General features: G+C 27.8%; 2 protein-coding genes across 6 annotated transcripts in view; one reads left to right on the top strand and one right to left on the bottom strand.

Moving 5' to 3' along the window:
* Positions 1 to 2,796, bottom strand: part of LOC107453321 (sodium channel protein PaFPC1) — a 37,645-nt gene extending 34,849 nt beyond the window's left edge. Inside the window, exons 1-2 of the mRNA XM_043042688.3 lie at positions 2,549 to 2,796; positions 1,200 to 1,319 (exon numbers count right to left, since the gene is read on the bottom strand). Coding sequence (XP_042898622.2) covers positions 1,200 to 1,209 — 10 coding nt within the window. The 5' untranslated portion in view covers positions 1,210 to 1,319; positions 2,549 to 2,796. The remainder of the gene's footprint in view (positions 1 to 1,199; positions 1,320 to 2,548) is intronic.
* Positions 2,797 to 3,029: 233 nt separating this feature from the next.
* The window catches only part of LOC107453320 (patronin), an 87,047-nt gene continuing 64,114 nt past the window's right edge, over positions 3,030 to 25,962 (top strand). The window contains exons 1-2 of one of the 5 annotated variants that reach the window (XM_043042681.3): positions 3,030 to 3,263; positions 5,313 to 5,534. In XM_043042681.3, the coding sequence (XP_042898615.1) occupies positions 5,439 to 5,534 (96 nt within the window). In that variant the 5' untranslated portion in view covers positions 3,030 to 3,263; positions 5,313 to 5,438. Of the gene's footprint in view, positions 3,264 to 3,287; positions 3,457 to 5,312; positions 5,535 to 25,962 lie in introns of those variants that run through there. The other 4 variants (XM_043042683.3, XM_043042682.3, XM_071177503.2 and 1 more) reach the window with 4 other exon arrangements.

The following is a 25,962-nucleotide window of genomic DNA, read 5'->3' as shown; positions in this document are numbered from 1 at the left end:
ACAAACAAAACAGCATAGTAATAATAAAGTGCACACCTAAATCTCAACTTCAGGGACATGAAAGATAGTTACAAAATGAGAACACTCAATGAACTTCCATTTCTTACTATTGCTAGAGCATTAATCACTGATTTGTATTTTCTTCTAAAATCATTCACTGCTGCACTTCAATGATTTATCTAGATTTTTGGGAATAATTTCCCGTTCTAGATTTGCTATTGAATAAATTAATGACTTTTCTAGTACACTACAATTTGTATTCATTTGAAAATCTTTTGCCTTTTAATTGCTGTCTTCAGTTGGTTGCATCTAGATTTCTGATTATACCACCCTTTTTTTTTCCTTCAATGCAGCAATGATTATATTTAGTTCTGATCTTTCTCATCTTTTCAGATTTACCAATTGATTATAGGATGGGGGCAAATAAACAACTTCAATTACCCCACTAAAGAGCAGATTCTATTTTTATTTTTTAAATTAACTAAGAATAACTCTCTCAAAAAATGAGGTGTGATATGGTCATTATATACACTTAATTATTCACAATTCCTTTTTGTTGTAACCAGATTGATCCTTTAGTATTTCTGTTATCTCCTCATCATTCCGTGTTTTGTCACTAGTGATGGTACTCTTAATACTGAAATCATTGCCCGTCTCTGTACATTACTTGTAAGTTAATCTAATAAATTATTACTTTGGCTCTATACATTACTTTTGATGATATATTATATTATGATTATACAATAGCTATTGCTCCACTATCAATTAATCCTAGTAGAATAAGCTCAAAATTTAAGTTGGAGTAATTGGATGGTCTCCAACAAATCCAATTTAGAATAGCTTACGTTACAAAAGCAAAGGGAGCTTGAGGAATCAGAAACAGTGATAATATATGTGAACAATAAAAAAGATCTTACATAAATTAAAAATTCAACTTATCCCCAGAAAATCTAGATTAATGATAAATTTATGTATAAAAAAATTAAATAATTGAAAAAAAATAGAACCATCAACAAAAATAATATTTTAGTAACTATTTATTCAAGATAGAGCATTAAATAACCTTATTTTAAATGTTTCATACAAACATTTATATAAAAGAAGAAAGAGAATTAGTTTTAAAATTAAAATAGTTTATACTTAAATTATTTAAATAAAACATCAATTTTATGAAAAATAAAAATCAACTTATTTTTTACCTTCAATCATTTTAATTCTTTTCTGGTTTCAAGCTACTGACAAAAAATCTAAACTTCCAACAGTTTAAGCATCTTAAATAAAGGATATACTCCAAGCATTGTGAAAATCATGAAATCAAGCTGTAAAGGTAAAAAAAATTTATGCAGTTCAGAATATAAATTTACTAATGCATAAAATAATGAATTAATGAAATGTATTAAATTACATTATAGAAATTATTAAAATTAATTATTGAAAATGACATCATTTTTATATTTGTCTTGTTAATACCACTAATGGTTATTGAAAAAGTATTAAATAAATAAATTTTGTTTTTAAATGTTAGGAAATATGTTGTGCATATTTCACCATGACAACAATGCCTTGTGTAAATGTCTTCCAAAAACATCTAATAAACAATGTTAACATTATACTATGCAGCCAATTGGCACATATATATATATAAAAATACATTAATAAAAAATATAAAACATAAAGATGGCCTATACATATTGCTTATTATGCATATTAATAAGTAATTTTTAGGCAATTAAAAACAACCATTATATTCAGTTCCAAAACTAAAAAAGAAAAATTGAAGGTCAGTTTATACTCTATTTCAACACAGATGACTTAAGTTACTTATACCACTAGTAATATATTCTCTCAACTACTCAAATAACTGTACTCTAATGTCTCAAATTATAAATTTTTGTTTGTTTATTATGTTACATATCAGGACATTTTATTTTGTTGCACATAAATCACACATTTAAACACTCTCATTGATAAAACTGTTAATAGATTGTAAAGACAACTACCAATCAAAACATTTTAATTTAAGAAAAACTATAGAATATTATTATGTTTAATATTATAAATACATGGACTTCATAGAAAAACTACGAAATAATTTTAACACTAATAAAAGCCTTAAAAAAACTTTGTTTTCACTTATTAACGATAGTACTTCAAAATAATTGTAATGGAAAAAGAAGCATTGAATAATCACAGACAATGTAACTTTTAAATCAAAACTCCAGAACTTTTGCACAAAAAACGTCTCTAAAATCAGATGACACCTTTTTAAAATTCCTTTTAATATATATGCATGTTTATAAACAACTTTAGACAAAAGTTATTAACATACATACATATGTATTCTATATTAAGGGGAAATTGGTAACAAACCATATATGATAAAAATATTAATATTAGTAAGATATATTATCTACAATAAAAATCATACAAATATAAACTGTACATTAGTCACGGTTGATTAAATAAATATTCTATAATAAAAATAGATGATTTTTTGGTTTAATTTATTTAACATCCAAAATATGGTGCGCATATTAAAAACTCTTACTTTAATCATCGATTTTAAAAGCAGTTCTTAAAATATTCCACCACCAAAAACTTCATTTTTGAAGTTCTACATTTTTAAAACATATTTGAAACTTAATTATTGTTGATATTTATATAACGATGGTATCAAAATCTTAGTACAGGTACATTGCGCATGAAACAGGAACAATGCTCAATTTATTGCAGCAGACGATCGATACCGGTAATATAGCAAGGTGAGCTGTTATATTCCTACTTTCAAATTATAGTAAAAGTTGACGGTTCACGAGTACAAAATAACAAGTAAAGAGCAATGTAACAGATAAAATAACAGGTATTTGGCACAGTCATCAGATATCAAGGAAATATCAATTCATTTCAGGAATTTATAATCACAAAATAGTGTACCTAATTAAATATTTAAATTAAGTCCTATTTTAAATGAAAGAGAAGATATTTTATGAAAAAAAGAAAAAATTGCATTTTAGCTGCTGAGCCTTGGCATTGAAAATTCGACCTCTGTCTTGTTGTCGATCTCTCTCAACTCGATTAATGTAAAAATGAAAGGAACCCTTCTTGCAGAAGTGATAGTGAAGTAGTTCGAGATTTATTAATTAAAATTAATTTTGTACTTTTGTGTTTCCCATTTTTAGAATATGAAAGAATTAATATTGTATTCTTACGCCTGGGATTACCGAAAATGACATTTAGTTGAATCACATTTTATTTTTATTGTTGTAAGTGCCGGCTTACATCTTTTCGCAATCAAATTACTATTTCTTAAATTTTTGTTGTTTACATTCAATTCTTAGTTTATATTTTCTTTCAAAAATAATTATAAATAATATTTGAATCGTCTCTTAATTAAAACAAAGGATTTTATAGTCACTTTTAAATTCTGCAGGCAATTTCTCGATTGACATTTGACAAGTACATCTACTTCGATTAAGATTTTTTTTTTTTCCTTTTCTAACAACAGTAAATGTTAATCGCTTTATTTTAAATGAAATTTATGAAGTTTAAAACAAAAACGAAACATTTATTACAAATTAAAGTCTTGACTGTTAGTCTCATCTTAGATAACTCTATTTATTTCGCTTGGTTAAACATCATCATTGTTATAAAATCACTCAAAAATGGATTTCATTTCTTATTAATAAATGCTGGTAATCTTCAATAGACTTTCGGTTTTATGTGTATCAATAATTATTTAAAGATTTTTTGTTATTATTAATGAAATAAAGTATAGATTAGTTCTTTGCTACACTCAGGAATTTAAATATCATTAATAAAAATATATATTCTTATCTCAAAAGGTATTAACATGTTATATAAGTATTTAGGGAGTTATGTTATTAAACTAATTGTTAAATGAAGTCATATTAAAAAGTAGGGTAAATAAACCTGGATCAATTTTATAAGACATACATAATTTTTTCTCAATTTAAATAACTTGCACTTATTTTATCATATTACATGACACCTAGACTGTTAGAAATGTGTTGTATTTATGCGGTAATCAATGTATGTTAACCATTGGATAAATATAATGTAGTAATTAGTAAAGATTTTCAATAATCATTGTTAGAGATTACAATAATGCTACTATATTTACTAGTTTAAAATATATGTAATTTTTTTTTTGGGGGGGGGGGAGGGAACCTTCCTTATTATTGATACCATTGAAGGATGCTTAATTATGGTGATATTTCTACTAATATTGTGGTAATAAGTACCTCCTACATTATTAGAGTTACTGTAACAAAAGGTTCTCTTATGGCCCTTGAAAGGAATAATACTTTGAAAATATTCTTATTTTGGGTATATAAAATATATTATGGGTGTATGACATATCTACCTTTCTCTTACCTACCTATAAAATGCTAGCCATACATTCCACATTTATAATACCTGAATGAATGTGTGGGAAAACTTTATTCTTTTTTAACCATTTCTATTGCATTGGATTCATTGAAATTTAGCATTTGTAATTCTAATTGTAACATAATTTTTTTTTTATTCTCTTAATTTGTATTGGTTATATTATTAATGTCTTTTTGCTTAATTTTTATGTACCCTATATATTTTTTTTTTTTTAAAAATTCATGAAAATTTGTATAAATGTGGCCGTTTGATAAAGATATTTTCTCATGTGGGATCAGGCGCTCTCCTAAACATCTCAAATCAAAGATTATCATTCATCAATCATCATTATCAGATCATCATTAATCAAAGATTACTATATAAATTTCAAATGAGATGTTGAAAGCATGTATAGTAGGAGTAACTTTTAACATTTTAAAAAATATTTTTACGAGCACTAATAGGAAAAAGAAAATTAAATGATAGTTAATGAACAGCTGCATGTAGAAAGGGTTTGAGTTCTTCTATTTCTTGAAGTTCAGAAAGCAAGTAATAAACTATTTGATGCTAGTTATTATTTAAAAATTGAATGCTTTAATAATATGAAATTCAAAATATAAATGAAATTGTATAGATAAACTATATACAATTCTAAGTTTTGTATGCTACTTGATTTCTCAAATGAACATACTCTACATTTTTAGATTTGTTTTAACTTAAGATCAAAATTCTTTAAACTGTAACTTGTTAAAAAAAATTTCACTATTTCTATTAGAAAATGAAATACTGAAGGAAATAATTTGTCTACATAACTATCCACCATCTATGATTTTTTTTCCTTCTTTTTTGAAGGTATAATTTTTGATAACTGAAATTTGTTTCATTATACTTTTAAATTAATTTTACATTTTCTTTCTTTTTAGTTAAAAGCATTTGAGTGCATTGATAGATTTTAATGAAGTGTTTATGAAATTTGACAAACTCTTGAGAAATGGATTTTATCTGTAAATGAAGTTTAGTGACATTGATGTTTATTCAGTTTTACTGTGATGGATCAAGATCCAGAGGCCAGCCACTCCGAAGATGCACTTTCAATAGTAGAGGTTCCTGACATCTGTTCTATCGAGGAATACAATGATGTTGAGGTATGCTTGACAATTTTGTCATATGCTTATATGTGTGTGAAGGTTTTTTATATTTTTGGTTGTTTTGTGGCTAATGTCTTATTAAGAAATGTGGTTGAACCTCGATTTTACTTTTTCCACCAAACTAAAGATAAAAAAGAAAAATGGCACAAAAGGTGAAAATAAAAAATTGAAGTCAAGGAAAATCTAAGCATATCTTTGAAAACTGACTCTCGCCAGGTGAACCATTAGAAAAAATGTGTAATCTTTAGTTGCTTTTTGTTTTTAGATACAATATCTATGATAACTCGTACAATACTACAATTTTTATCAAATCTGCTTCTTGGCTTGCATTCTCAAATTAAATTTTTTTTTGATTTTTTATGTTTTAAATTGCTTGATTAGCTGTGGGTACATTCTCTATTATTTCTGCTTCATCATCAGTAATTGATGGAAATTGTGAAGTGATCTGTGTCATAGGGGATGTGTGTGTGTCTTCGACTTCCAGAAGATCTTCAACCATGCAATCTTCTTTCAAAAGACAATGTCCTCGTTCAATATCAAGAATCCTGCTTAATTGAATTCAGAGTTTTCAGAACATTAATCTTAGCTTTAGAAGCATCTGCAGATTACTGGAATTAAGAAAAATTGGTAATTTTATAAACTGTTGTTTTTAATTGGATGATGCCTAAATCCAATGGTTGAAGTTTGCGCGTGCAGTTTATGGGAAAAGATTCAATTCCCACATTTTTCAATTTGAGATCTAATGCACTGATAGAGAAAAAAATATTTTTTACTCTTGTAAGTTTTTTTTATTAAGTTAATGAAGAAAACCTTCAAATAAGAATTGAATTATCCATGTTTTTTTTTTAAGCATAATTATTGGTAAACTTTTGACATTTTTTAAACACTGTGGTTTCTCTGTTCTACTAATCACAAGAGGCATTAACTTCTGTCTTCATTTTTGCAGTTTAAAATAGTCGAGTGCATTTTTCTACGTTGCAATTTTCGCCTCTGACCTTCAAACTTTTGTTGAGTCACAAATTTAAAACTAGTCCCGTCTTGTCGCGTTAATTTTATCACTTGGATTGCATACATTTGATAGATTTGGTAAAGTTTTCACTTTCTACTGCTGCACAGTTAGCATATCTTCATTATAGGATTCTCCACAGATAGATTTGAAACATAAATTGTTCCTGTTCTTAAATCAATGAATCCAACAATTTTAAATACATTTTCTTTTAGGGTGGGTCTGTTTATTGGAATCTTTGCTGCTTGGGCTTCTTTGAACCAATTCATTAAATTTTTTTCTAAATCTTAAAAAGATGTCTTAAGAATTTGCATTTGTTATTATATTTTTCAAGTTTTTGATCTTTAAAATTGTTTGTGAAGTTTAATAAGCAATCGCTAAAGATTTAGCAAGATCAACTTTAGTGCCATGAAATTATTTAGCTTTTTCGGCAAGAGTGAAACATTTTAGTTTCGACATCTTCTCTTGGAAAAAGAATACGGTGACTAGTGTTTCGACTGTAAGAAAAATGTCTATGGTGCTCAAACGAACCAGACTGAAAGTTTCAGGATGTGTACTGGCATGGACACATGAGTGAAACCATTTCGAAATAGAGAGTATTGAAGAAATGATTGCACTCTTATTCAAACTTTGAATTTCAAAGTGATTTAACTTTGTAGCCACAATAACTGCCAGCAGGAGTTAGACTTCAAAAAGTACAGTACCGATATTGGCAGTTGTCTCTCTTATCCTTCCCCTTTTTGTCTTTTGTTGGCTGAGTGTGATTGAAGAATAAAAAGCCATTGACTTATGGTTGTTGCGGTCCCTTGATTTGCCTCTTCTTCCACCCTTCTGATTTTGACATAGGGAGAAGCCCCTGTCACTGTCAAATGAACAAGATAGAACAGAAAGAATGCGAGAATGCTTCCATACAGATCTCTTGGTAAAAAAAACTCAAAAATTTTGTATTAGTGTTGTAAAAAAATTATTTTGATCTGTCATTCGAAAAACGCATTAATCAGGATTTTAGTAGAAGGGATAGCGTAAAATCCGAGATATTTTAACATTATTGTCATTTTATAAATTTAAGAAAAAGTGTATCGTGAAATATGTTTTACAATGTCCGGAGTAGTTCCCGATAAAAAAAAATTTAAAAATGTCAATTTTTACAAATTCAATCGAAGTTAGAGTTACAAATTTTGGCATTAAGTAAACACATTGTGATGTCTTTCTAAATAAGTATTAATGCACTTGTAACTTAAATAATTATAATTAACATTGACCAAAAATTATCCTTATCCCTGGAATGGAGTAATTACTGGTCACTCACATCTTGAATGCAAATAGATATATATATATATATTTTTTCGTTATTTATATTAGTACCTGGTGCGTAGTGTTTTTAAAAAGTGCTTAAAGGTGCTTATTTTCGATTTTCGTTATTTAATAGCCCTTAAAGATGAATTTTTCATTGGGTGTTTTTAAAAAGTGCTTAATTTTCCTTTTTCAAGAATGAAATTCTTTCGTTACCATGTCGATTTAAGCCACATATTGTGCAAAAGCGTGTTTTTCACATTGTTCCATTCAATGTTTTCACAATTCATTTTGGCGTACAGTTGGTCCATAGCGTATAAAAGCACCAATCATTTTACATGTTTGATGAAAATACTAGCAAGTCTGTATGTGCGTCTACTGAGCGGGGTTCAGTGAGATTATTGCATTCTCATGTGCAGCTCCGCTGCATTTTGCAAGATATTCTCAATTTCTGACCTCTGATATCGAACCGAAAAATTTCTCGATCATTTTATAATGGCTAATATAATCAAGAAAAGAGTTCTTTGTCAGGAACTAGTTATTTTCTCATGATCATCTACAGTCTGAAAATTATTTTGCATTTTGTTAATGTATATAGTGTTTAAAAATATTTTTTGAGTGCTTAAGAAGTATGCTTATTTTTTGTTGAAAGATTTGGCTACGCACCCTGTAATACTGCGATTTATTAAACCAATTAGACTGTTTTTTTTCATCAGGTACAATGTTGGATATCTTATATTTATAGAGTTTGTAACAATATTTCAGGGTTTAATATAATTTAATTTATACTACAATTAGCAAATTTTTACGCAATATTTTTTGTGCAATTTATGTGCATTATCTATGGAAGTAATACATTTAATCATAAACATAGCTACCGCTGGATTAAATTTTTACAAAAAGCGTAGAAAATTGGCAACTTTGGTATATAAAAAGTAAGCCCATTTCATTTTATAACCGATGTTAAACAGCCGACCCATTAGCCTTCTAATTTTGAACCCAATCCAGAGGACAATGAAACTACTGGAAGCAGTGATGGCTTACGGCTGTGTTCCCCAACCCCCGGTCAGTGGATCAAATGGTACCAGGCCGTCAATTTTATTGAAGCTAAATTTAAATTCCTAGGTTTAAACCCCAAATTAAAAATATCTGGGTTCCATTAAAATTTTATTTATTTAAAAAAAAAAAGGGGCCCCCGAAGGTAATGACATAAATTTTTTAATGTTTGTAATGTATCATTGTCTCCGATTACCCCCAGATGGAACCGTCTCATTGCAGAGAAACAAGCTCAAGGTTCTCATTATTTTAATGTTCTAGTAAGTTAAAATGTTAAATCCCTTTATATTTATTTTTTGGTGTAACTATATTTTATTTTGAAGGCATGTTTAAATACAATTAAATTAAAATTAATAAATCAAAGTAATCTAAAATAAAAGCAATCAACCTGCTGCTGTAAAATTATCAAACGTTGACAGGTCCGCTGTGATAAAAAGGTTGGGAAACACTGGCTTGAGGGATAAAGCATTCACCTTCCAATGAGGTGAACCGGTTTCGAATCCCAAGCGATGCCTGGTCGATACGAATTCCACAGCCGGCTCCCACTGACAACAGTGCTGGCGTAAAATATCCTCACCGGTAGATGGATCATAAGTTAGAGTACCCTTGCCACCTGGCTAACAGTGGGAGATTTTGTGGTTTTTCTGTCCACATAACACAAATGCAGGTTATTTTCCTAAAAAAAGCCTCCATGAAGGCAAATTTCTCTCAAAACTTGATCCAGGAGTTCCCTTATCTTTTGGATTTGATTCAAAATTATAAGGCTATGGAGTTGAACATTGATAGGCGTAAACCCATAATTGGGTTGGCTATTCAACGGCAATTATAAAATAAAATATGCAACATAATATCTGCACTCCTCTATTGCAAATTGTGCAATTAATTAGTTCTTTTTTTTAATCACTCTAACACAACTGACATGTGTCCACTGCTTCAGAAAATTCACATGTACTACCAAAATACGCTAGCAACTCATTTGTGTCTTGATTTATGTTTCATTTTTTGTGTTCTTTTACTGTCTTGATTTATGTTTTTCTTTTTTTTATTGTTATCTTGTTTCTCTTTCTTTTGATTGGCTTTTGCTCCGATTTTCCGTCTAGTTTCAGAATGTCATTGTTTGTAATAACAGCAAGGTTTATATTAATCGTTTGCTGAATTTCTGTTAATTAAGTATAGCCATAAAAGGTTAGTATAGTTTAAAAGACTAATATTAAATAATTATGAAATTCAGTATTTAAATAATTAGTAAGAATTAATTACTATTAATTAAAACTGGTAAACACTATGGTCATAGTTAACTTTATAGTTAAAGTTTAAAGTGTTTCAGATAATTAGAATCACTATTGATATAAATATGACAAAAAAAATTAAAAAAATGAATAAGATAGTTAAATAAGGAGAACAGTATTGACCAGGAATCACCTCGGTGACCAAGATTTACCCCAGAGGCAAGGTAGGCAATATTTGAGGAAATACTGTAAATTATTTAAAGTAATATAAGAAAATCCAAGAAAATTTTTTAGTAGCTAAAGTAGTTTGTAACTCAACAAAAAAGCAAGAAAAGAAAAATATTTATTACTTAAATGGTGAAAAAGATCTTTGTAGAAATATTCCATAAATAAGACCAATATTATTTTACAGAAATTTAGCAAACAGTTTAGTTTTAATTCTTTTTGAAAAAATTAGTAAATGAACAGTATTCTTATAGTTAAGTGATAAATTCCAAAAGATTGTTCAGAGTATTATTTTGGAGACTAGTTTTCCAATCATAGCACTGCGACCAGGAATTTCCTTAGGTGACAAAATCTTTAAGATACAGATTCATTGTATCTTTAAAAAAATTACTATTTAAATGCTTTTCTAGAAAAAATGAAGTTTAAAATGTAATCGAAACTCTCATAAACGCCACGTCATAATAAAAACGTCTAGAAAAACAAGTTTTTTAAAAAAGAAAAGGCTTGATAGAGAACAAAATAAAAATCATTCTTAATTTTTAAATGAAAGATAAAGTGCTAAAAATCTCAATTTGACTTCATATTGCCGTATTTTTAGAAGAAAAAAAAGTGCCCATAAAAGAATAACGTTCATTTGAAACACTCTTTTAAAAATGCTGTCGTAATAAAAACGGTGAAAAAAAGATAATAAAAAAGAAGCTAACAAGCTTTGTACTAAACTAAAGACCAAAAAAAAAATTTTTTTTTTAGTTCTGAATTATAACTTTAATGCTGAAAATCACAGTTTTCTATGTTACCGGTTATCTGTCATACCTTACGGGAAAAATGACAATAACATAATTAAGTTTATTTGAAACGCTCCTTTAAAATAAAATAAAAAATTCTAAATTTTTAAAATATGAAGTGTTGAAAAAACGTGGAAATTGACTAGCCTGAATATTAATTAAAAAAAAATAAAAAAATCAGCGTAACGAAACTCGTGGTTCGATATAAATAATCTAGTTTTAATTCTTCAAATTTCGCTTTTCTATTTGTCATTCAGAACATATATTAACAAGTTTTAGAACTTAACAAATATCAGTGAAACAATTTTTTTATAATGTATAGTAAAAAATACGATTTTAGATTATTCTTTATTAAATCTGTTTTAAAATAACTTGGTCGAAAAATACTTTTTCAAATAATAATTTGCCGAATATTTGGCCAAACATTTTCATAGTACCTGAATATTCGTTACATCCCTATTTCTGAGCAACAGCTTTGTAGAACTGCTAAGTAGCACATGTTAGAATCAAGGATTCAGAAAGATGCTGATAAAGGCAGCTAAGTCACAAAACTAAGTCGTTAGTCAACGCTGTCGCCAAGGAAAATATTAAAAAAAAAAACATAGTTAAAGTGCCTTACACTTGAAGTAATGTGATGATTTTAAACTATATTTATTATCTTGCCGTGAAAAATTATCTGAGCTTTAGAACAGACAACTTAAATATTTTAAAAGTTATAAACTTTTTTAAAAATCTCCAACTATGCGACATTTTTCCACCTGGATGAAATTTATCAAAATCACTGCCTTATTCTCAGTTTTTGCAAATTTTTATGAGCCCAGGTAACGCAGCATCGGAGTAAGTTTTTAAATATTTAAAAATTAGATCACAAACGCTTTTCATTCTTGCAAAACTGGGGCCGAAAATTTAGTATGATGAAACGGTTCACACTGTTCCAAAGTTATGGTTTATAATTATGGAAATGAATTAAAATTTTAATTTTAGATTTCATGTTATCTTTTTTTTAGTACAGGTTAATTGCATTAAACATTTATTTAAAACCGAAAATATAAAGTATGAAGTAATCTTAACAAAAAAGCTTGAAAAAAATGTGTATCTGAATTGAGTTATGAAAGGTTAAATTTTTATTGCATCATGTTGGAATTTCAGCTATTGCGTTTAAAACTTGAGCTCGTCGAAAATCTGTAAAAGCATATTAACACGCATCATAAACTTTTATGACATTAGCACAGTTGACTGAAAAATTAAAATAATAATAAAATGTTCTTCCTCATTGAATTTTTTTTCCTTTTTTCATTATTATTTCAAAATATCTGCTTTAAATGTATCGGCATAAGTTATTCTAATTCGGCCAATATTCTGCAATTAGGAATATTTGAAACATAACCCCTTAAAATTCGACTTATAAATTATTATCGGCGGCATTCTTTTTCTCCTGAGAGAGTTTACAAAATATTTAATTCAGATTTGCAATTTATTATTTTTATTTTTTATTTTTTTTTTTTTAGTAAAGGGAAGTAGTGTTAGGTAGTACGAAAAAGACCCATAATTTTGCCTACGAAAAAAATTTGCCGACAATAAGAACCACACATTTTTCATATACTTTTGACTTTGTTTTTGCTTGCGTCGTTAAAGCAAACTGTTTTTGTAGTATAAGGTAGATAGGATAAGGTTTTATAGTACAGCAGAAATAATGTTTTCTTAGAGAATTGAAATTTTTCAGCAAAATTAAGATCAATATATTTTGCGATCAATACTGGAAAATTTACGAACTTACTTCTAACAAAACCAGATATTCACGATAATATTTTGAAGAAAAAATTTATTAATTTTGTATTTATTATGTTCACTTAATCTTCGTGGAATCAGCACCTATGAGTAAATCTAGAAAGCAGCACAAATGACACATATCAAATAAAGAATTTTGCCATGTCTGAAAAAGCCTTCTTAGGAGCAAGAATCGAGAAGATTTTTAGGACTTCTACTTTATAATAGGGTGAATTGTTATCTAATTACATACATTAACAACGCAGTTTCGAAATGTCGCAATTTTCAAATATTTTGTGTATCAATATTAAGTGTTTTAAAAAATTACAGTAAAATTAAGAAAACTTGAAAATTTATTGCTTTATATGAAAGTCATTTTGGAATGCAAAGACTTACACTACTTCTTAGCGTAAAACTACTTACTATTTGGACTTGAAAATCAAAATAAGAATGGAAGAAAAGAAAGGCTTTATCTGCATATCAGCGAAGCGCTTTATACTTCCTGCCATTATTAAAATTAATGAGAAATAAATAATTAAATATTTTACTTTGAAAACATAATTTCTTACACAACAATTTTAAAACTGTCTCCAAAAAGAACTTAATGGGTCAACTCTAGAAAATTAAACGTTTACTACGAAATGTAAAATATCTATATTTTTTACTCTTACTGCAAATTGTCATATATTATGTATTGAATCAAATTTCAAAACTTTGTTGAAATATTCATAGAATTATTCTAATCCACATGAGAATCAAATTGACACAGAATCTAACAACCAGCTAAGATTTGTCGATTGTCATTGAATTCTGGTTGAAACGTTCTCTAGTTCTAGAAAATGTTAATGATGCAGAACTCTTTTTTTTTAACTATATTCTTTTGTCTGTTACGTGTGATACAAAAGAATGGCGTTATGGTCTATTATAGAGAAAAAAGTTCCTATCTTACAAATAATGACGCTCTTCATCATTTTGTTTTTATTTATTAAATCATTTTTCGCTTAATTTTTTTAAAAAACATAAAGTACTATTTGCAATTGATTTAGTTTTAAATTGGAATAGCTGGAAATAACCTATTACCTTTAAACTTCTCAATATTATATATTATTATGTCCTTAACCTATTCAACACATGAAAAAAAAAATTTGATCGAGTGATTTATCTAATTTAAAAAAATTTTTAGAACAGCTATTACTGGTGCAGACTATAATTCGTATAATAAAACAATAAATCCCACGATTCCAAAATTTTTCTATCATTATGAAATAAAATTTTTAAAAAATAATTCCTGTGTAAAATCCCGTCAACCACTTTTAACAAAATCAAAAAATGGCGCAAAACAACGCGATTTTTCACTAACAATAGAAAACTACTTACCAAATACGTAATTATTCTTTTAAGGTTTATCTTTTTTTAAAATACGATATAGTTTTTTTGTTGCTGTTAAATATAATGAATGAATGTAATTTTATTTTTGCAAATAAACTATGCTTCACATTCTTTTTAAACATAAGTTCTAAAACATAAATTTCAACGTTTCTTTTTTTTAAAAAATAACTTTTTGTTTTTTAATTTGCATTTAATATGCACTGGTTACAAAATTGAACTATTTGGATTTGGTGTCAATTTGGCTGAATTTGCTCCAACTCTCCTGATTGACGAGATTTCGCAGGAATATCAAAAAATTAGTTATTAAAACATGTCGTGTGGCTTTTACTTTCCCCTCATTTTAGTGATTTTTTTTTTCTCTATTAATATAGATTAAGTCGTGTCTTTCATCATGATAATGAATGTCGTTCATCATCATAATATAACGGAATAAAAATTTTGCCTGATAAAAGCTAATCAATTTTCTGTAGTTATTATTTTGTACTCAAGCACTTTTCATGAGGCAGTTAAACCCTATGCCAAAAAATTCTTTAAACTAATAGTGTAAACAGATTCTCAAAAATTAATGGGATTAAAAAAAGTAAATAAATAAATAATTAAATTGTCATTTATCAGTATACCAAATATATCGAAAAAAAATTTCTTCATATGTAAATAATATAAATTCACTTAGTTTTTGATTGAAAGTGCGAAAACTGCTTTTATGGTAAATGTTGAAAAAAGAAAATAGATATTTGAATATTCTTACATACTTCTGTCCCTTTTCTACACTACCCTACTATAATCGAAAAGACACTTTCAGTTTTTGACATTTTTAAATTTCTCCAAAAATGCTTAAAGGGGTATTTTGTAATTTTAGATGTGATTAGTTCATGCGATTTTTCATACTTAGCAATAAGGTTTAATGCTTTCAGAGGTTTGGGAGACCGACAATAAATTACGAAAGATTACAAGTAATTTTGAACATCCTATGGCAGAAAATCAAGCAATAAGCTTGTAATTTATATCTTTTACTTAAATTGTTATTTTTAATAACTGCATAAAATTTTCTTTACCTAGCGTAAATATTTATGTAGATATGGACATTTTTATAAATTTAAAAAAAAAAACTATTTTTTTCGTTTTTATTTTTTATTTTTCCTTTTTTTTTTTCTATAACTTTAAAAATATTCAATGAAGTTAACAAAATTCTTGGAACAATTTAAAATTAATTACAAAATTATTGATTTAAAATTTAAAAAGAAAATCGTTAAAAACTGGGAAGATATGAGTATTTATAGTAGTTCTTTTAAACTGCGCAAGCGCAGATAATTTTTTTTTCTTTCCCCTTTCTTTTCCTTTAATTTTGTAGTAAATTGTATTTGGCAACCAATGAAATAGTGTATGAGAAAATTTTATATGAATATCTTAAAAATTTCAAGCAATTCTCTAAGTAAATTTTTTACTTTTTAAAAGAAAGCTCAAAACCTATAAAGGATTTTTCCCAAATTTCGTTTTGTACTATTAAACAAAATTAATTAAAAATGAGACCAAGATTGTGGATAATTATCCACCATAAAAGTATATTTTCTTTCACATGTTTTCTTTTCATATACCATCATATTTTTAGTTTCCTGACGATTTTTGTAAGGTGTTATAATTTTTTATTAAATTTTATCTTATGATACAATATGAAATTTGTGGAAAACCTGTGACCGTTTTTTGCTTTCTTTTAAAAAGTACAAAAATAACCTAATTGCTTGTATTTTTTTAAATTTTTAAGATATTCCAATCACTTCTTTTATTATTTGCCAAATACGATTCACTGCAAAATTGTAGGGAGCAAGAAAACTAAGATTTTCCTGCGCGTGTGCAGTATAAAAGAACTACTTTAAATACTCATATCTTGAGTAGTTTTAAACGATTTTTTTTTTTAAATTTTAAATTGATAACCTAGTAATTAATTTTAAAATGCTCCAAAAATTTTCATTAATTCCATTGAATACTTATTAAGATATCGATACAAGCTTATTGATTGATTTTCTGGTTCAAAAATATACTTGTTTTCTTTCGTAATTTATTGCCGGTTTCCAAAACCTCTGAAAGCTTTAAATCCTGTTGCTGAGTATGAAAATTCGTATGAACTAAACATCCCTAAAATTATAAAATAATCCTTTCAGTATTTCTTGAGAAATGTCGAAAACTGAAAGTGTCTCCATTATTGCACGGTAGTGTATATGTGCCCGTTTTTGCAAGATAAAATAAAGTAAAATAGGGGTAAATCTTATTTTTAAATAGATAATTAGAAATGTTTTCTTTTTAATACGCAGCATTAAAAGAATAATAAACATTAAAGATATTTATAATAAGTTATAAATTTGGTCATATTTTCAATTAAATAATGACCAATTTTTTTTTCTTCTTTTAAAAAATAAAAAAAATTCTAAATTTTTTGTTATGAACGATTCTTTCTTTTATGAACTCAAATTGAAAGTCTTCTACGACCTTATTTCTTCTTTTGAAAACGAGATCTTCCTAAGGTTATTACTCTTTAGTCCGATTGATTATGTTGAAATTAAACACATTCGAAGGCCAATTCGTGACCTTCAGTATTGCCGTGTTTTCTTTTCTTGACCTTCTTAAACGGGAAATTATAATTACATACCTTTTTCTTTTTTTTTCTCTCGCAATTCTCTCTTAAGTTTAATTTTTCTATCGGAAAAAAAAACTGCATTTTCTGTTGAATTTAAGTTTAAATTGAATTATGCTACACGCGTTTTAAAAGTGAACATTTTTGTCATGGAGATGTGTTGTAGCAGAAACAAGACGTAGAAACTAGCTCATGATTCTCCACATCCCACCTTAAATGTCGTTATAATTTCCTTAATTGGCTTCATAAATAGAACTTTTTTAGTCAGGTTTCAGTAAAGCTACGCTTTTATTTTCTAAGTTATTCACTGCAACATTTAGATATTTTTTTACCATCGTAAATGCAATACATTGTGTTTAAATGAATTTGTTTTACTAAGATAAAACAACGTTATCTATCCGTGTCATTGAATTGGGTTTCCGTTGATTTTTGTTGGTTGATAATTGTGTGTGCATTAGTGAACAATAAATAATTTTTCATGTTTAATTATCGCAGTTCTTTTTATTCTTGGTTGTTTCATCTGTTCTAATTTATATTGTAACTTGATTGTATCGTAAAATAATAATGTTATTATTCTTATTTAGTTGTACTGTAAAATATTTTTTTTTGTTCTGTTAATAATATTCCAACATTGCTTGCTATCATTTTTTATTGCAAATTATTGGTACGTTGGTTATTGTTTAATTTATGTCTTTCGCTTAAAATGTTGACCATATTTTATTTTTATCTTAATTTAAACAAGTAAGTTTCATTCCCTGAAAACCGTTATGGTCACCTCTAGCTAAACCCAAGTAAATGTTAGAATACACAGTCATAACTTAAAATAAGCATTGCTTTTTTTTAATTGTGAGGTAAAAATTTTAATTGCACAGTTTTCTATTCAAATTATAATTTTATATATAAATAAAAATTGCCATTGTTACTTATAAAAAATTTAGGTTCCTTTAACTTTAAATTTGCTTTTGAAAGGTAGTTGGCATTATTGCCCTTAACAAATCACATGCCATAAATTACATTAAATATATCATCATTGGACTTAGTCTTCCAGTTTTATTTTTATATGCAATGCTTAATATTTTAGAGGTAAGTTGTATTAAGCACCTTCGTAAAGATTACTTTAGTCAGAAAAAAGAGAAAAGAATCTTTATTTACAGTGGATTATTTTCATTCTCCCTTGTTAGACAACCTCGCACTCTCATTTTTATCTTTGCTGACCATTTTATTCATAATTTGTAAAGTAATTCTAGTTTATTTTAACTATTTATATAAAACCATTTGCTAATAAAATGGTGGTTGCCAATGTTTTAAAATCCTTTACACCTTAAATTTCATTGTTGTATTCATCATTTAAGTCTAACCCTTTTGTTCTCCCTTTTTTATTTATTCCTAGGGCCGTTTTACGTTGTTAAACATGAAGTTTATGTGGGTAAGTGTGGTTCTAGGAAAAATTTTCTATTTCATTAAAATAAAATAAGATTCTGAATTAGATCGTAAAGGATGTAATTTCTTCAGTTTTTATAAATTTTTCCATCGTGACCTATTGTAATATTTATTTATAAGTTTGCGTGACAGTTTGATATGCCACCTTATCCATTGTATAATATTATTGGCGAATTTATTTTTACAATTGAGGTGGAATAAAAAATATCAGATGTCTGTTATTAATTAAGTTAATAATTTTTAGTCAATTGCTTTTCTTTACACGTGGCTCCACTTTATTTATTTTCCCTCATGTCTGGAGATCACGCTTCAGAGTTTTTTGACTTCTCGCTTTCCTAAACATGAAAAGAGAATAACCGGTTTTTGATTTTACAAAAGGGGTTGGAAATCTATTTTCTGGAATAATATCGTCTCATCCTTTTTTTGTGTGTGTGATGTCTGTGGAAGAAAAATACGCCTGTGTATTTCACCCATTTCAGCTTTCTTATCGGATAACTGATCTGATCCGGCGATACAGCGCTTCAGTAAATGAAACAAAGCTATAGTTTTTAAGGAAATGGGATAGAATTTTTTTTATTTTTTAAATATTGTCCTTTCCGTAACAGGATAACAGTTTATTGGATTAAAAGATTCCGATTGTTTACCTAGCGGATAATAATAATGTTGGTTTGAACTTTTCGGCCTGTGCTAAGAGTGGTTTCGAATACCAAATTAACTTATTGAATTTGATTTACGCTTCTCCGATGTGTGTTCCAAAATTTACAGGAAGATTTGAATTAATTAAATTAATGTAGAAAACCAAAAAAAAAATTTGACAGCTGATAGTTTAGGGTTAGAAAAAGGCAGCCCTACACAAAACGCGTTTTCATTGTAGAATACCATTTCTAAAATTCAACCACAGCATATAACACATTTCCTAGGCGCGTTATTCTCTTGTTTCGGTGCTCAGAATTTAATTTCTACATAATGTGATTTAACACCGTTGGATTTTCTTCTATGGGATAATTGGAATAGTCAAAGATCTGTGTCAATCAGCCCACATCCATGTATTGAAAGAGGATATTCAATGTTCTGTCAACGAAATTTAGTCACAGTTAATGTAAAATAATCATGGAAAATTTCGGCAAAAATGTGTGTAAATGCCAATGAAAGCCAAGGAGATTATTTGCTCGATGTGTTACTCCTAATATAACCCCATCCTGTGTACTTCATGTTCAACATTAAAAATAATAATAAATAAATAAAATACAATTGAAAAAAAAACTGGTTTTTATATTTAATTCAAATCTTGCATAAAATCTCTTTATGAACTGAAAGGATTTGAAATTGAACTAATCATTGAATTGATTGAAAGCATTTAAAATTAATTTTTACTTAGGGTTCTAAAAAAAATATTTTAATGATCCACCTTTATCAGGGGTCTGTTTAGAAGAAAGTTGGGTCCGTTAACGGACCCTTCACAAAATATTTGAACTTAAAAACGGACCCTTCACAAAATGATTTTTCTTATAATCGGATCCTTCACAAATTTGTTTATCTTCATTATTATTTTGTTAATCGAATAAACCTTTTCCAGGGCAGATAACAAGAAAGATGGATGTAAACGAATTAAGTTTTGTCTTCGGCAGACGATTCTTCCATTATTCGTTCGAAATTAATATTCTGCGTTCAGCAGTATAGGCTAAATACCAAATATTTGTATGTTGCATCTCTAATTTAGAAGCAGCAATTGTTGTTTATTTTTAAAAATTTGAATTTTTTTATTATAATTTTACAGTGCAGAGCATAATCTTGTATAACTTTACAATTTAAAAACTCCTTGAAAAAGTTTTTTTTTTTGCAATAACGGACCCTATTTTCACAAATTCATAAAAGCGGACCCTGGTTGAAAGAATGTGAGTAATTTTTTCACAATTTCACGAAAAACGGACCTTTCACAAAATGTCTGGACAGACCCCTGCCTTTATTGAATAAAGTATTATAATATATTTTAGATGATTTAGATTTTGCAAATTTTTATGTAGAATGTGCTGTTTGCTAATATCAGATAAATTTGTGGTATTAAATCATAGAATCAAACTCACTTATTATTTTAAAATGACTGGAAGACTAATGTAGGTTTAACTTTAACTAGTTAAACAGTTGTAATCCTATTGAAAAAAGGCCTAACAAGTGCTAGGCTCTACGAATTTTCCAAATTCGCTGTAAAAACGGGGGGGTAGTTTTTGAATCCCCCCTTTAATAGAATAACATTTGTAAAATTATAACCAACAAAAATTAGTCTGAAAAATTGACAAGAAATCGAAAAAGCGAGTCTAATAAAATTTTCTGCCGTTAATCAATTTTGATATTAAAAAGTAACGATTTTTACATGTCTTACTATGAAACTTTTTAGTGTGTCTATTATTTTATAATTTCAGACTCAAAGCAAAAAAGTAAGGGATTGTTCTGAATAAATTGTGATCTAATGATCATATTTTTCTTACTAGCATTCAATTTTAATAGTTCGAGAGTCTAACCTTAAATATGCTAATTAACTTAAGCAGGTGATAGTTTAAGTTAATGACTCAACATAAAAAAGTAATTTCACTTAATAAACTTCGACAGATTTAGATTCTTGATGTATTTTGATGATCAAATTATAAGGTATAGGCGCAATCTGTGGAATATGATAAAAAATACCATACGCAGAAGAGCTGTTTTAAGTTGGAACCCCTAAATGTTAAGTTCGTAAAAATAAAAAGAATTTGCTTATTTTTCCATTTATTTAGGTCTAATGAAGATATTCAAAAAAAAAAAAATCACGCTTGATCAAAATATCATTCCATGCAAAAAAATAAGTAATTCTTAATTTCTTATTATCCATTTTAATAATGATCTAAAAATATTTTGAAATTTAAGATCTATGCATTTTTACACCCTATTAACCTTCGTTATTTTAAATTCCAAAATTTGAACGGAATCCATTAATTACTTCTTGAGAAAGAAAAAATTTTAAAATACGATTTCTTTGAGGCAGTGAGGAAAAGGAGATGGTTTCTTCAAAATTATATGAAATTGGAAGGTACTTTTTGATTGCAGACGTAGATTATTGGCTATTCTGTATTAAATTAATTATTGCTTATTTATTGTTATAAAGTATCCTTTTTGTTAATGCTGCATGTAAAATTTGAAGGTAGTACTAAACTTTTGGATGCGAATTTCTTGTCCAAAAATTTTCTAGAATCACTCGATAGAATTTATCGATAATATGTATAATAAATGCGTTTTTATTTCATTTCTTTTTTCTAAATTTAAACTATAATTTTTGAAATTTATTTAATAAAAAACCTTACCCTATATTTTTTACAGGTCTCTTTTTAATCTAATTATATTTTTATGCACATTTTTTTTTTTTTTTTTTTTTTTTTTGAGTCATATCAGATAAACATACTTTACAGCAGCTAGGATTTCTTAAACTTTAGGCCCCGACCTTGATTAGGGTGACGGGGACCTTCAGCATGGGTTGCCAAAAATTTTAGCAATTTCATAAAGATGAGACAGTGTACACCAAGACAAAAAAAAAAAAGGGCTCATTTTTATTATTCTATTTTATTTTCAAGTTTGTTATGTATTTAAAATTTTCACTTTGTTCTGTGCCTTAAAAATTAAATTAAAGGTCTTAAAACTGCAATAGTATATTACAGTACAACTGAATAAACAAATTGACAGTTTCACTCAGGAGTTTGTCGGATTTGCATAATTCTTATTGGTTTTCACAAAATTTTCGTAAATGTTACGTGGTCCCCACTCCAAAAAGTTTAAGAAACCCAGCTTCCAAGGAAGAAAATATCTCGATGATGTATATTGCGTAGTTATTTCATCTTTCCTTAGATAATCTAGTCTTACCTAACGACTTTAATTTTCCTTTTTTATTAATGCGCAACCTCTATAGTAGTGGCGTAATATTTTAGCAGCGGGTGGTCTGACCTTCTCAAAATTACACGCTTCTTTCTACGAAACCATCTTATTAAATGGTGAACTTCTGAAATTCTTGAATCTCCCTCGAGAACTAATCCACCTGATAACGACCACTTTCATAAACGTCTCGTTGGGATTCGTGGGTGTAATAGTAGTTTGAAAAATGAATCGGAAAATTAAATGGATGGAAGTGATTGGGTAGTTATTTAAAGTAAGAAACATATTTCCTTGGTAAAGTTATTGTCCGATTACGAGAGCTTTTGTTTTTTTCTTCTCTTAAATATTTATTTACGAACGCCAATGTGCAAATCTTTTTGTGTTTATTTTTTATTAGGATTCTAAAAATGCACAGTAAGAGAACTATATAATGCGGGAAAAACTTTTTTCATCGCAAATTCTGTTTAACCACCATAATTAATTTTAACTATAGAAAAAGTTATTTAAGGCAAACCTGGAGTAGGCCATGAAGTTTCAATTGCTAATAAAATAAAAATACAAACAAATTATTGGAAGTTAAGTTCCTCATTGCGTAATCCCAAGTTATACTCTCATAATTTGTTTTCAATTTGAGATCTTCCTTTTAGTATTTGAATCTTCATGGCTTAGTCTAGGTTTAACTGAACTCACCTTTCCTATGATTTAAATTTTAATTTTCTTTAGAAGTAAAAGAGAATTTGCAACGAAAAGTTTCTCCTGTGGTATAGAATCCTTTTAAGGGGTAGTACCTTTACAGAACATCCTGTATACGTGTTTAATGGAATGTTCGCAAATGTTTGCAAAAATGTCGCCCAAAAAAGAACACTGGTATTACTGTTTCACCTCCCTCTTATAAAACCATGTTCATTAAAAAAAAAAATAATAATAATAATTATTGAAATTACTAAGTACTTTACCTCTATTAGTAAACTTCAATCTTGGTTGTAAATGTAACACTGTGTTTATATAATTAATGCAGTGTACGTTTTGCGTAGGATTGTTTTGATTGAAAAGTTAATTATATGATTGACCTAGTTTTTAAAACACTTTCATTCAGTAATTCTAGGTGACAAAGGAAAATTGCGACAGATTTATGAATCCGAAAACCAAGCGTTTACCTATCTTTCTTGAGAAGGTTTGGAAGACCACGCTCAAGTTCGGATAGAGCATTTTTCGATACATCCCAATCGCACCAAGTTACCTATAACGATAAAAAATTTTGAAATGTACCTAAATTTTTACACGTAAATTTGACTTTATTAACATAATTTTCTTTATAAATAGAAGAGAAAATGGAAAACTACTCCAATTAAATGCGTGCTGTTTCATTTTTAAAAAAAAAAATTTAAAAGGAAAGATGTTATCTAGCTGGCAAATTTTTCTTAATGAGTACCCGTGTCACGTTTCGTTTCACTTTTATAGTTCATGTAAAATAGTATTAAAAAATTTAAATGTATGTTGGAAACTTTTTTATAAGATAAACTCTAGACCGTTTAAATATATCGACATTTGATTCGGAACGACGAAATATTTTCCCCAAGAAATGTAATTTATTGATCGAGCTGTTTTATTCGTCACGATCGGTTTGTCTTATCCAAGTTTCAGAGTTCTGTTTTACTTCGTGTCATTTTCTGTCAGTCATTTTTAATCAGTCAAGCCATAGCTTCCGCTGAGATTGACGTAAATTGACAAGATGTGGTCAATTTTAGAAGTGAAGGTGTTAGATAATTGATAGGTTATTTGCGAAACTTGTAGTGTGCATTTATTGCTATAATAAGCATGGAATATATACTAGCTAAATGTTACAAATATGTTTTTTCTATTACTTATTCATTTTATGATGTATTTATTTGGATTTTATGCCAGATTTTGTCCATCTCTGTGTTTAAAAGTTTTAAAAAAATACCAAGAAAACTATGTTATTGGGATTATATTTTAAGATGGTCAAATAATAAAGAAGTTCGGTGTTCTTTTGTGGTACGTATTTAATTTCATTTTCTATTTCTAAATAGTAAAATTTCGATTATTACTGTTAATAAAGTGTAAACTACAAGTTGAATGTCCATGACGTAATGAAAATGTGAGAAAGTTTGCAAATTTTTCTTAGTTTACATGGATTTCTAATTAATGGCGTTAGGAAATAATTGCTTTTTTTTTTTTTTTTAATTTGCGATTTTGAAGGTTTTATAATGGAAAACCTAAATGGATAAATTAAACTCAAAAGCTTTTACCTCTTACATGACCGAAAGTGCAATAAGTTCTAGTGCATATTTCTGAGTGTACTTTTTAGTATCTCATTTATAAATTTTAAAAAAATTTCAATAAATTTGAGTTTTACCTTTTTTGATTACTATTTATTTCTTTGCTATTGCAGTTTAAGGTAGGTTTACAAATATATAATTATATTAAACCTGACCCCCTCCAACCCAGTAAAGATCTCGATGATACTCCTTCTCTCCTTGGGTGGAGTCCTTATTTTCGAAGTGAAATTATTCGAATGCGTGTATTTCATAAGTTCGTCGTTCTTCATCAATGCTTTTTTATTTTTCTTTTGCGTGTGAGTAAAGAGGGAGTAAAGTATTGAGCAATTGGGAGAATTATTTGCCACCGCCTCTTCAGCCCCCTCAAGTATCTCTTTCAATTTCAACCTGCGTGCTCCTTTTTCGTTTTTATGTCGATGAAGTGAGGTGTAATTGCGACATTTGTTTTTGACTGCTTTGAGCGGATTTTTCTTTCAACAATTTGGAGATACTGCATACATTTATGTGAAATAAATAATAATATTGAGAAATACGAGAATATATTAGTTGCTTAAATGTTATTTAAGCAACTAAGTTATATTTTTTTAAGAACCATCTCTTGTTTTTGATGTTATTAATTGCGCTTTACCCTTTAGTTACTAATTTGCCCCATTTTAAATATTACTAACGGAATAAAATTTTAACGAAAATTAAAATTTCAATTTTTAGTTGTAAAAGAACAAATGCTTATGTTTTACTATTTAAACTTTTTTAAAGATATATTTATTATATTTTATGCATGAATATAAAAAAAAAAGACCTGTTGCAATATAGGGAAATCGTGTTTACTAGAAAAAACACAAAATTAAAGTGATTATATCTGGAAGCATCTGTGGCAGAATCCCGGAGACAGTATCGCAGAACGTTCTTGCCGAAAGATTTTTCCTTTGGGATGTAAAAAGTTTTGGTTTTCTTTTCTGCAGAAATTAATCGAATTTTCCAAAGATTTTTTTTTTTCTCTCCAAAATTATATTCAAAACATGCGTATTTCACGCGGAGAAAGAAATACTCGTGATTATTCTATTTTCTTTTGAGAGTAATGAAAAATAAAGAATAATGAACTAAAAAATTTTCTTTTCTGCAGAATTAGTTTCAAAAGGTGTATTTCTCGCGCATTGGAGGGGAAAGAAATGCTCGTGATTTTTCTTTTCTTATTTTTTTTAGAGTTAAAAAGTTTGTTAATGTCTGGTTTCAGCTAGAATTTCAATCAGATAATAATAATTTTAAAAAAAAAGTTGAAATTGCGAGTTCAAAAGACAGTTCGCTCTAGAAATCGTATTATTTCTTTAATTTTTTTTTTCTTCTTTTTTTAAGAACACCATATTTTACATTTTAATAAAATTTAGCTGAGAGTGGCAATTCTGTTACAA

This window comes from Parasteatoda tepidariorum, chromosome 2 (genome assembly GCF_982258835.1).
Source record: "Parasteatoda tepidariorum strain Cologne lab strain chromosome 2, Ptep-v5.0, whole genome shotgun sequence".
Lineage (NCBI taxonomy): Eukaryota > Metazoa > Arthropoda > Arachnida > Araneae > Theridiidae > Parasteatoda > Parasteatoda tepidariorum.
Note: the sequence above shows the minus strand (reverse complement) of the source record. Positions and strands in the feature narration are given on the sequence as shown.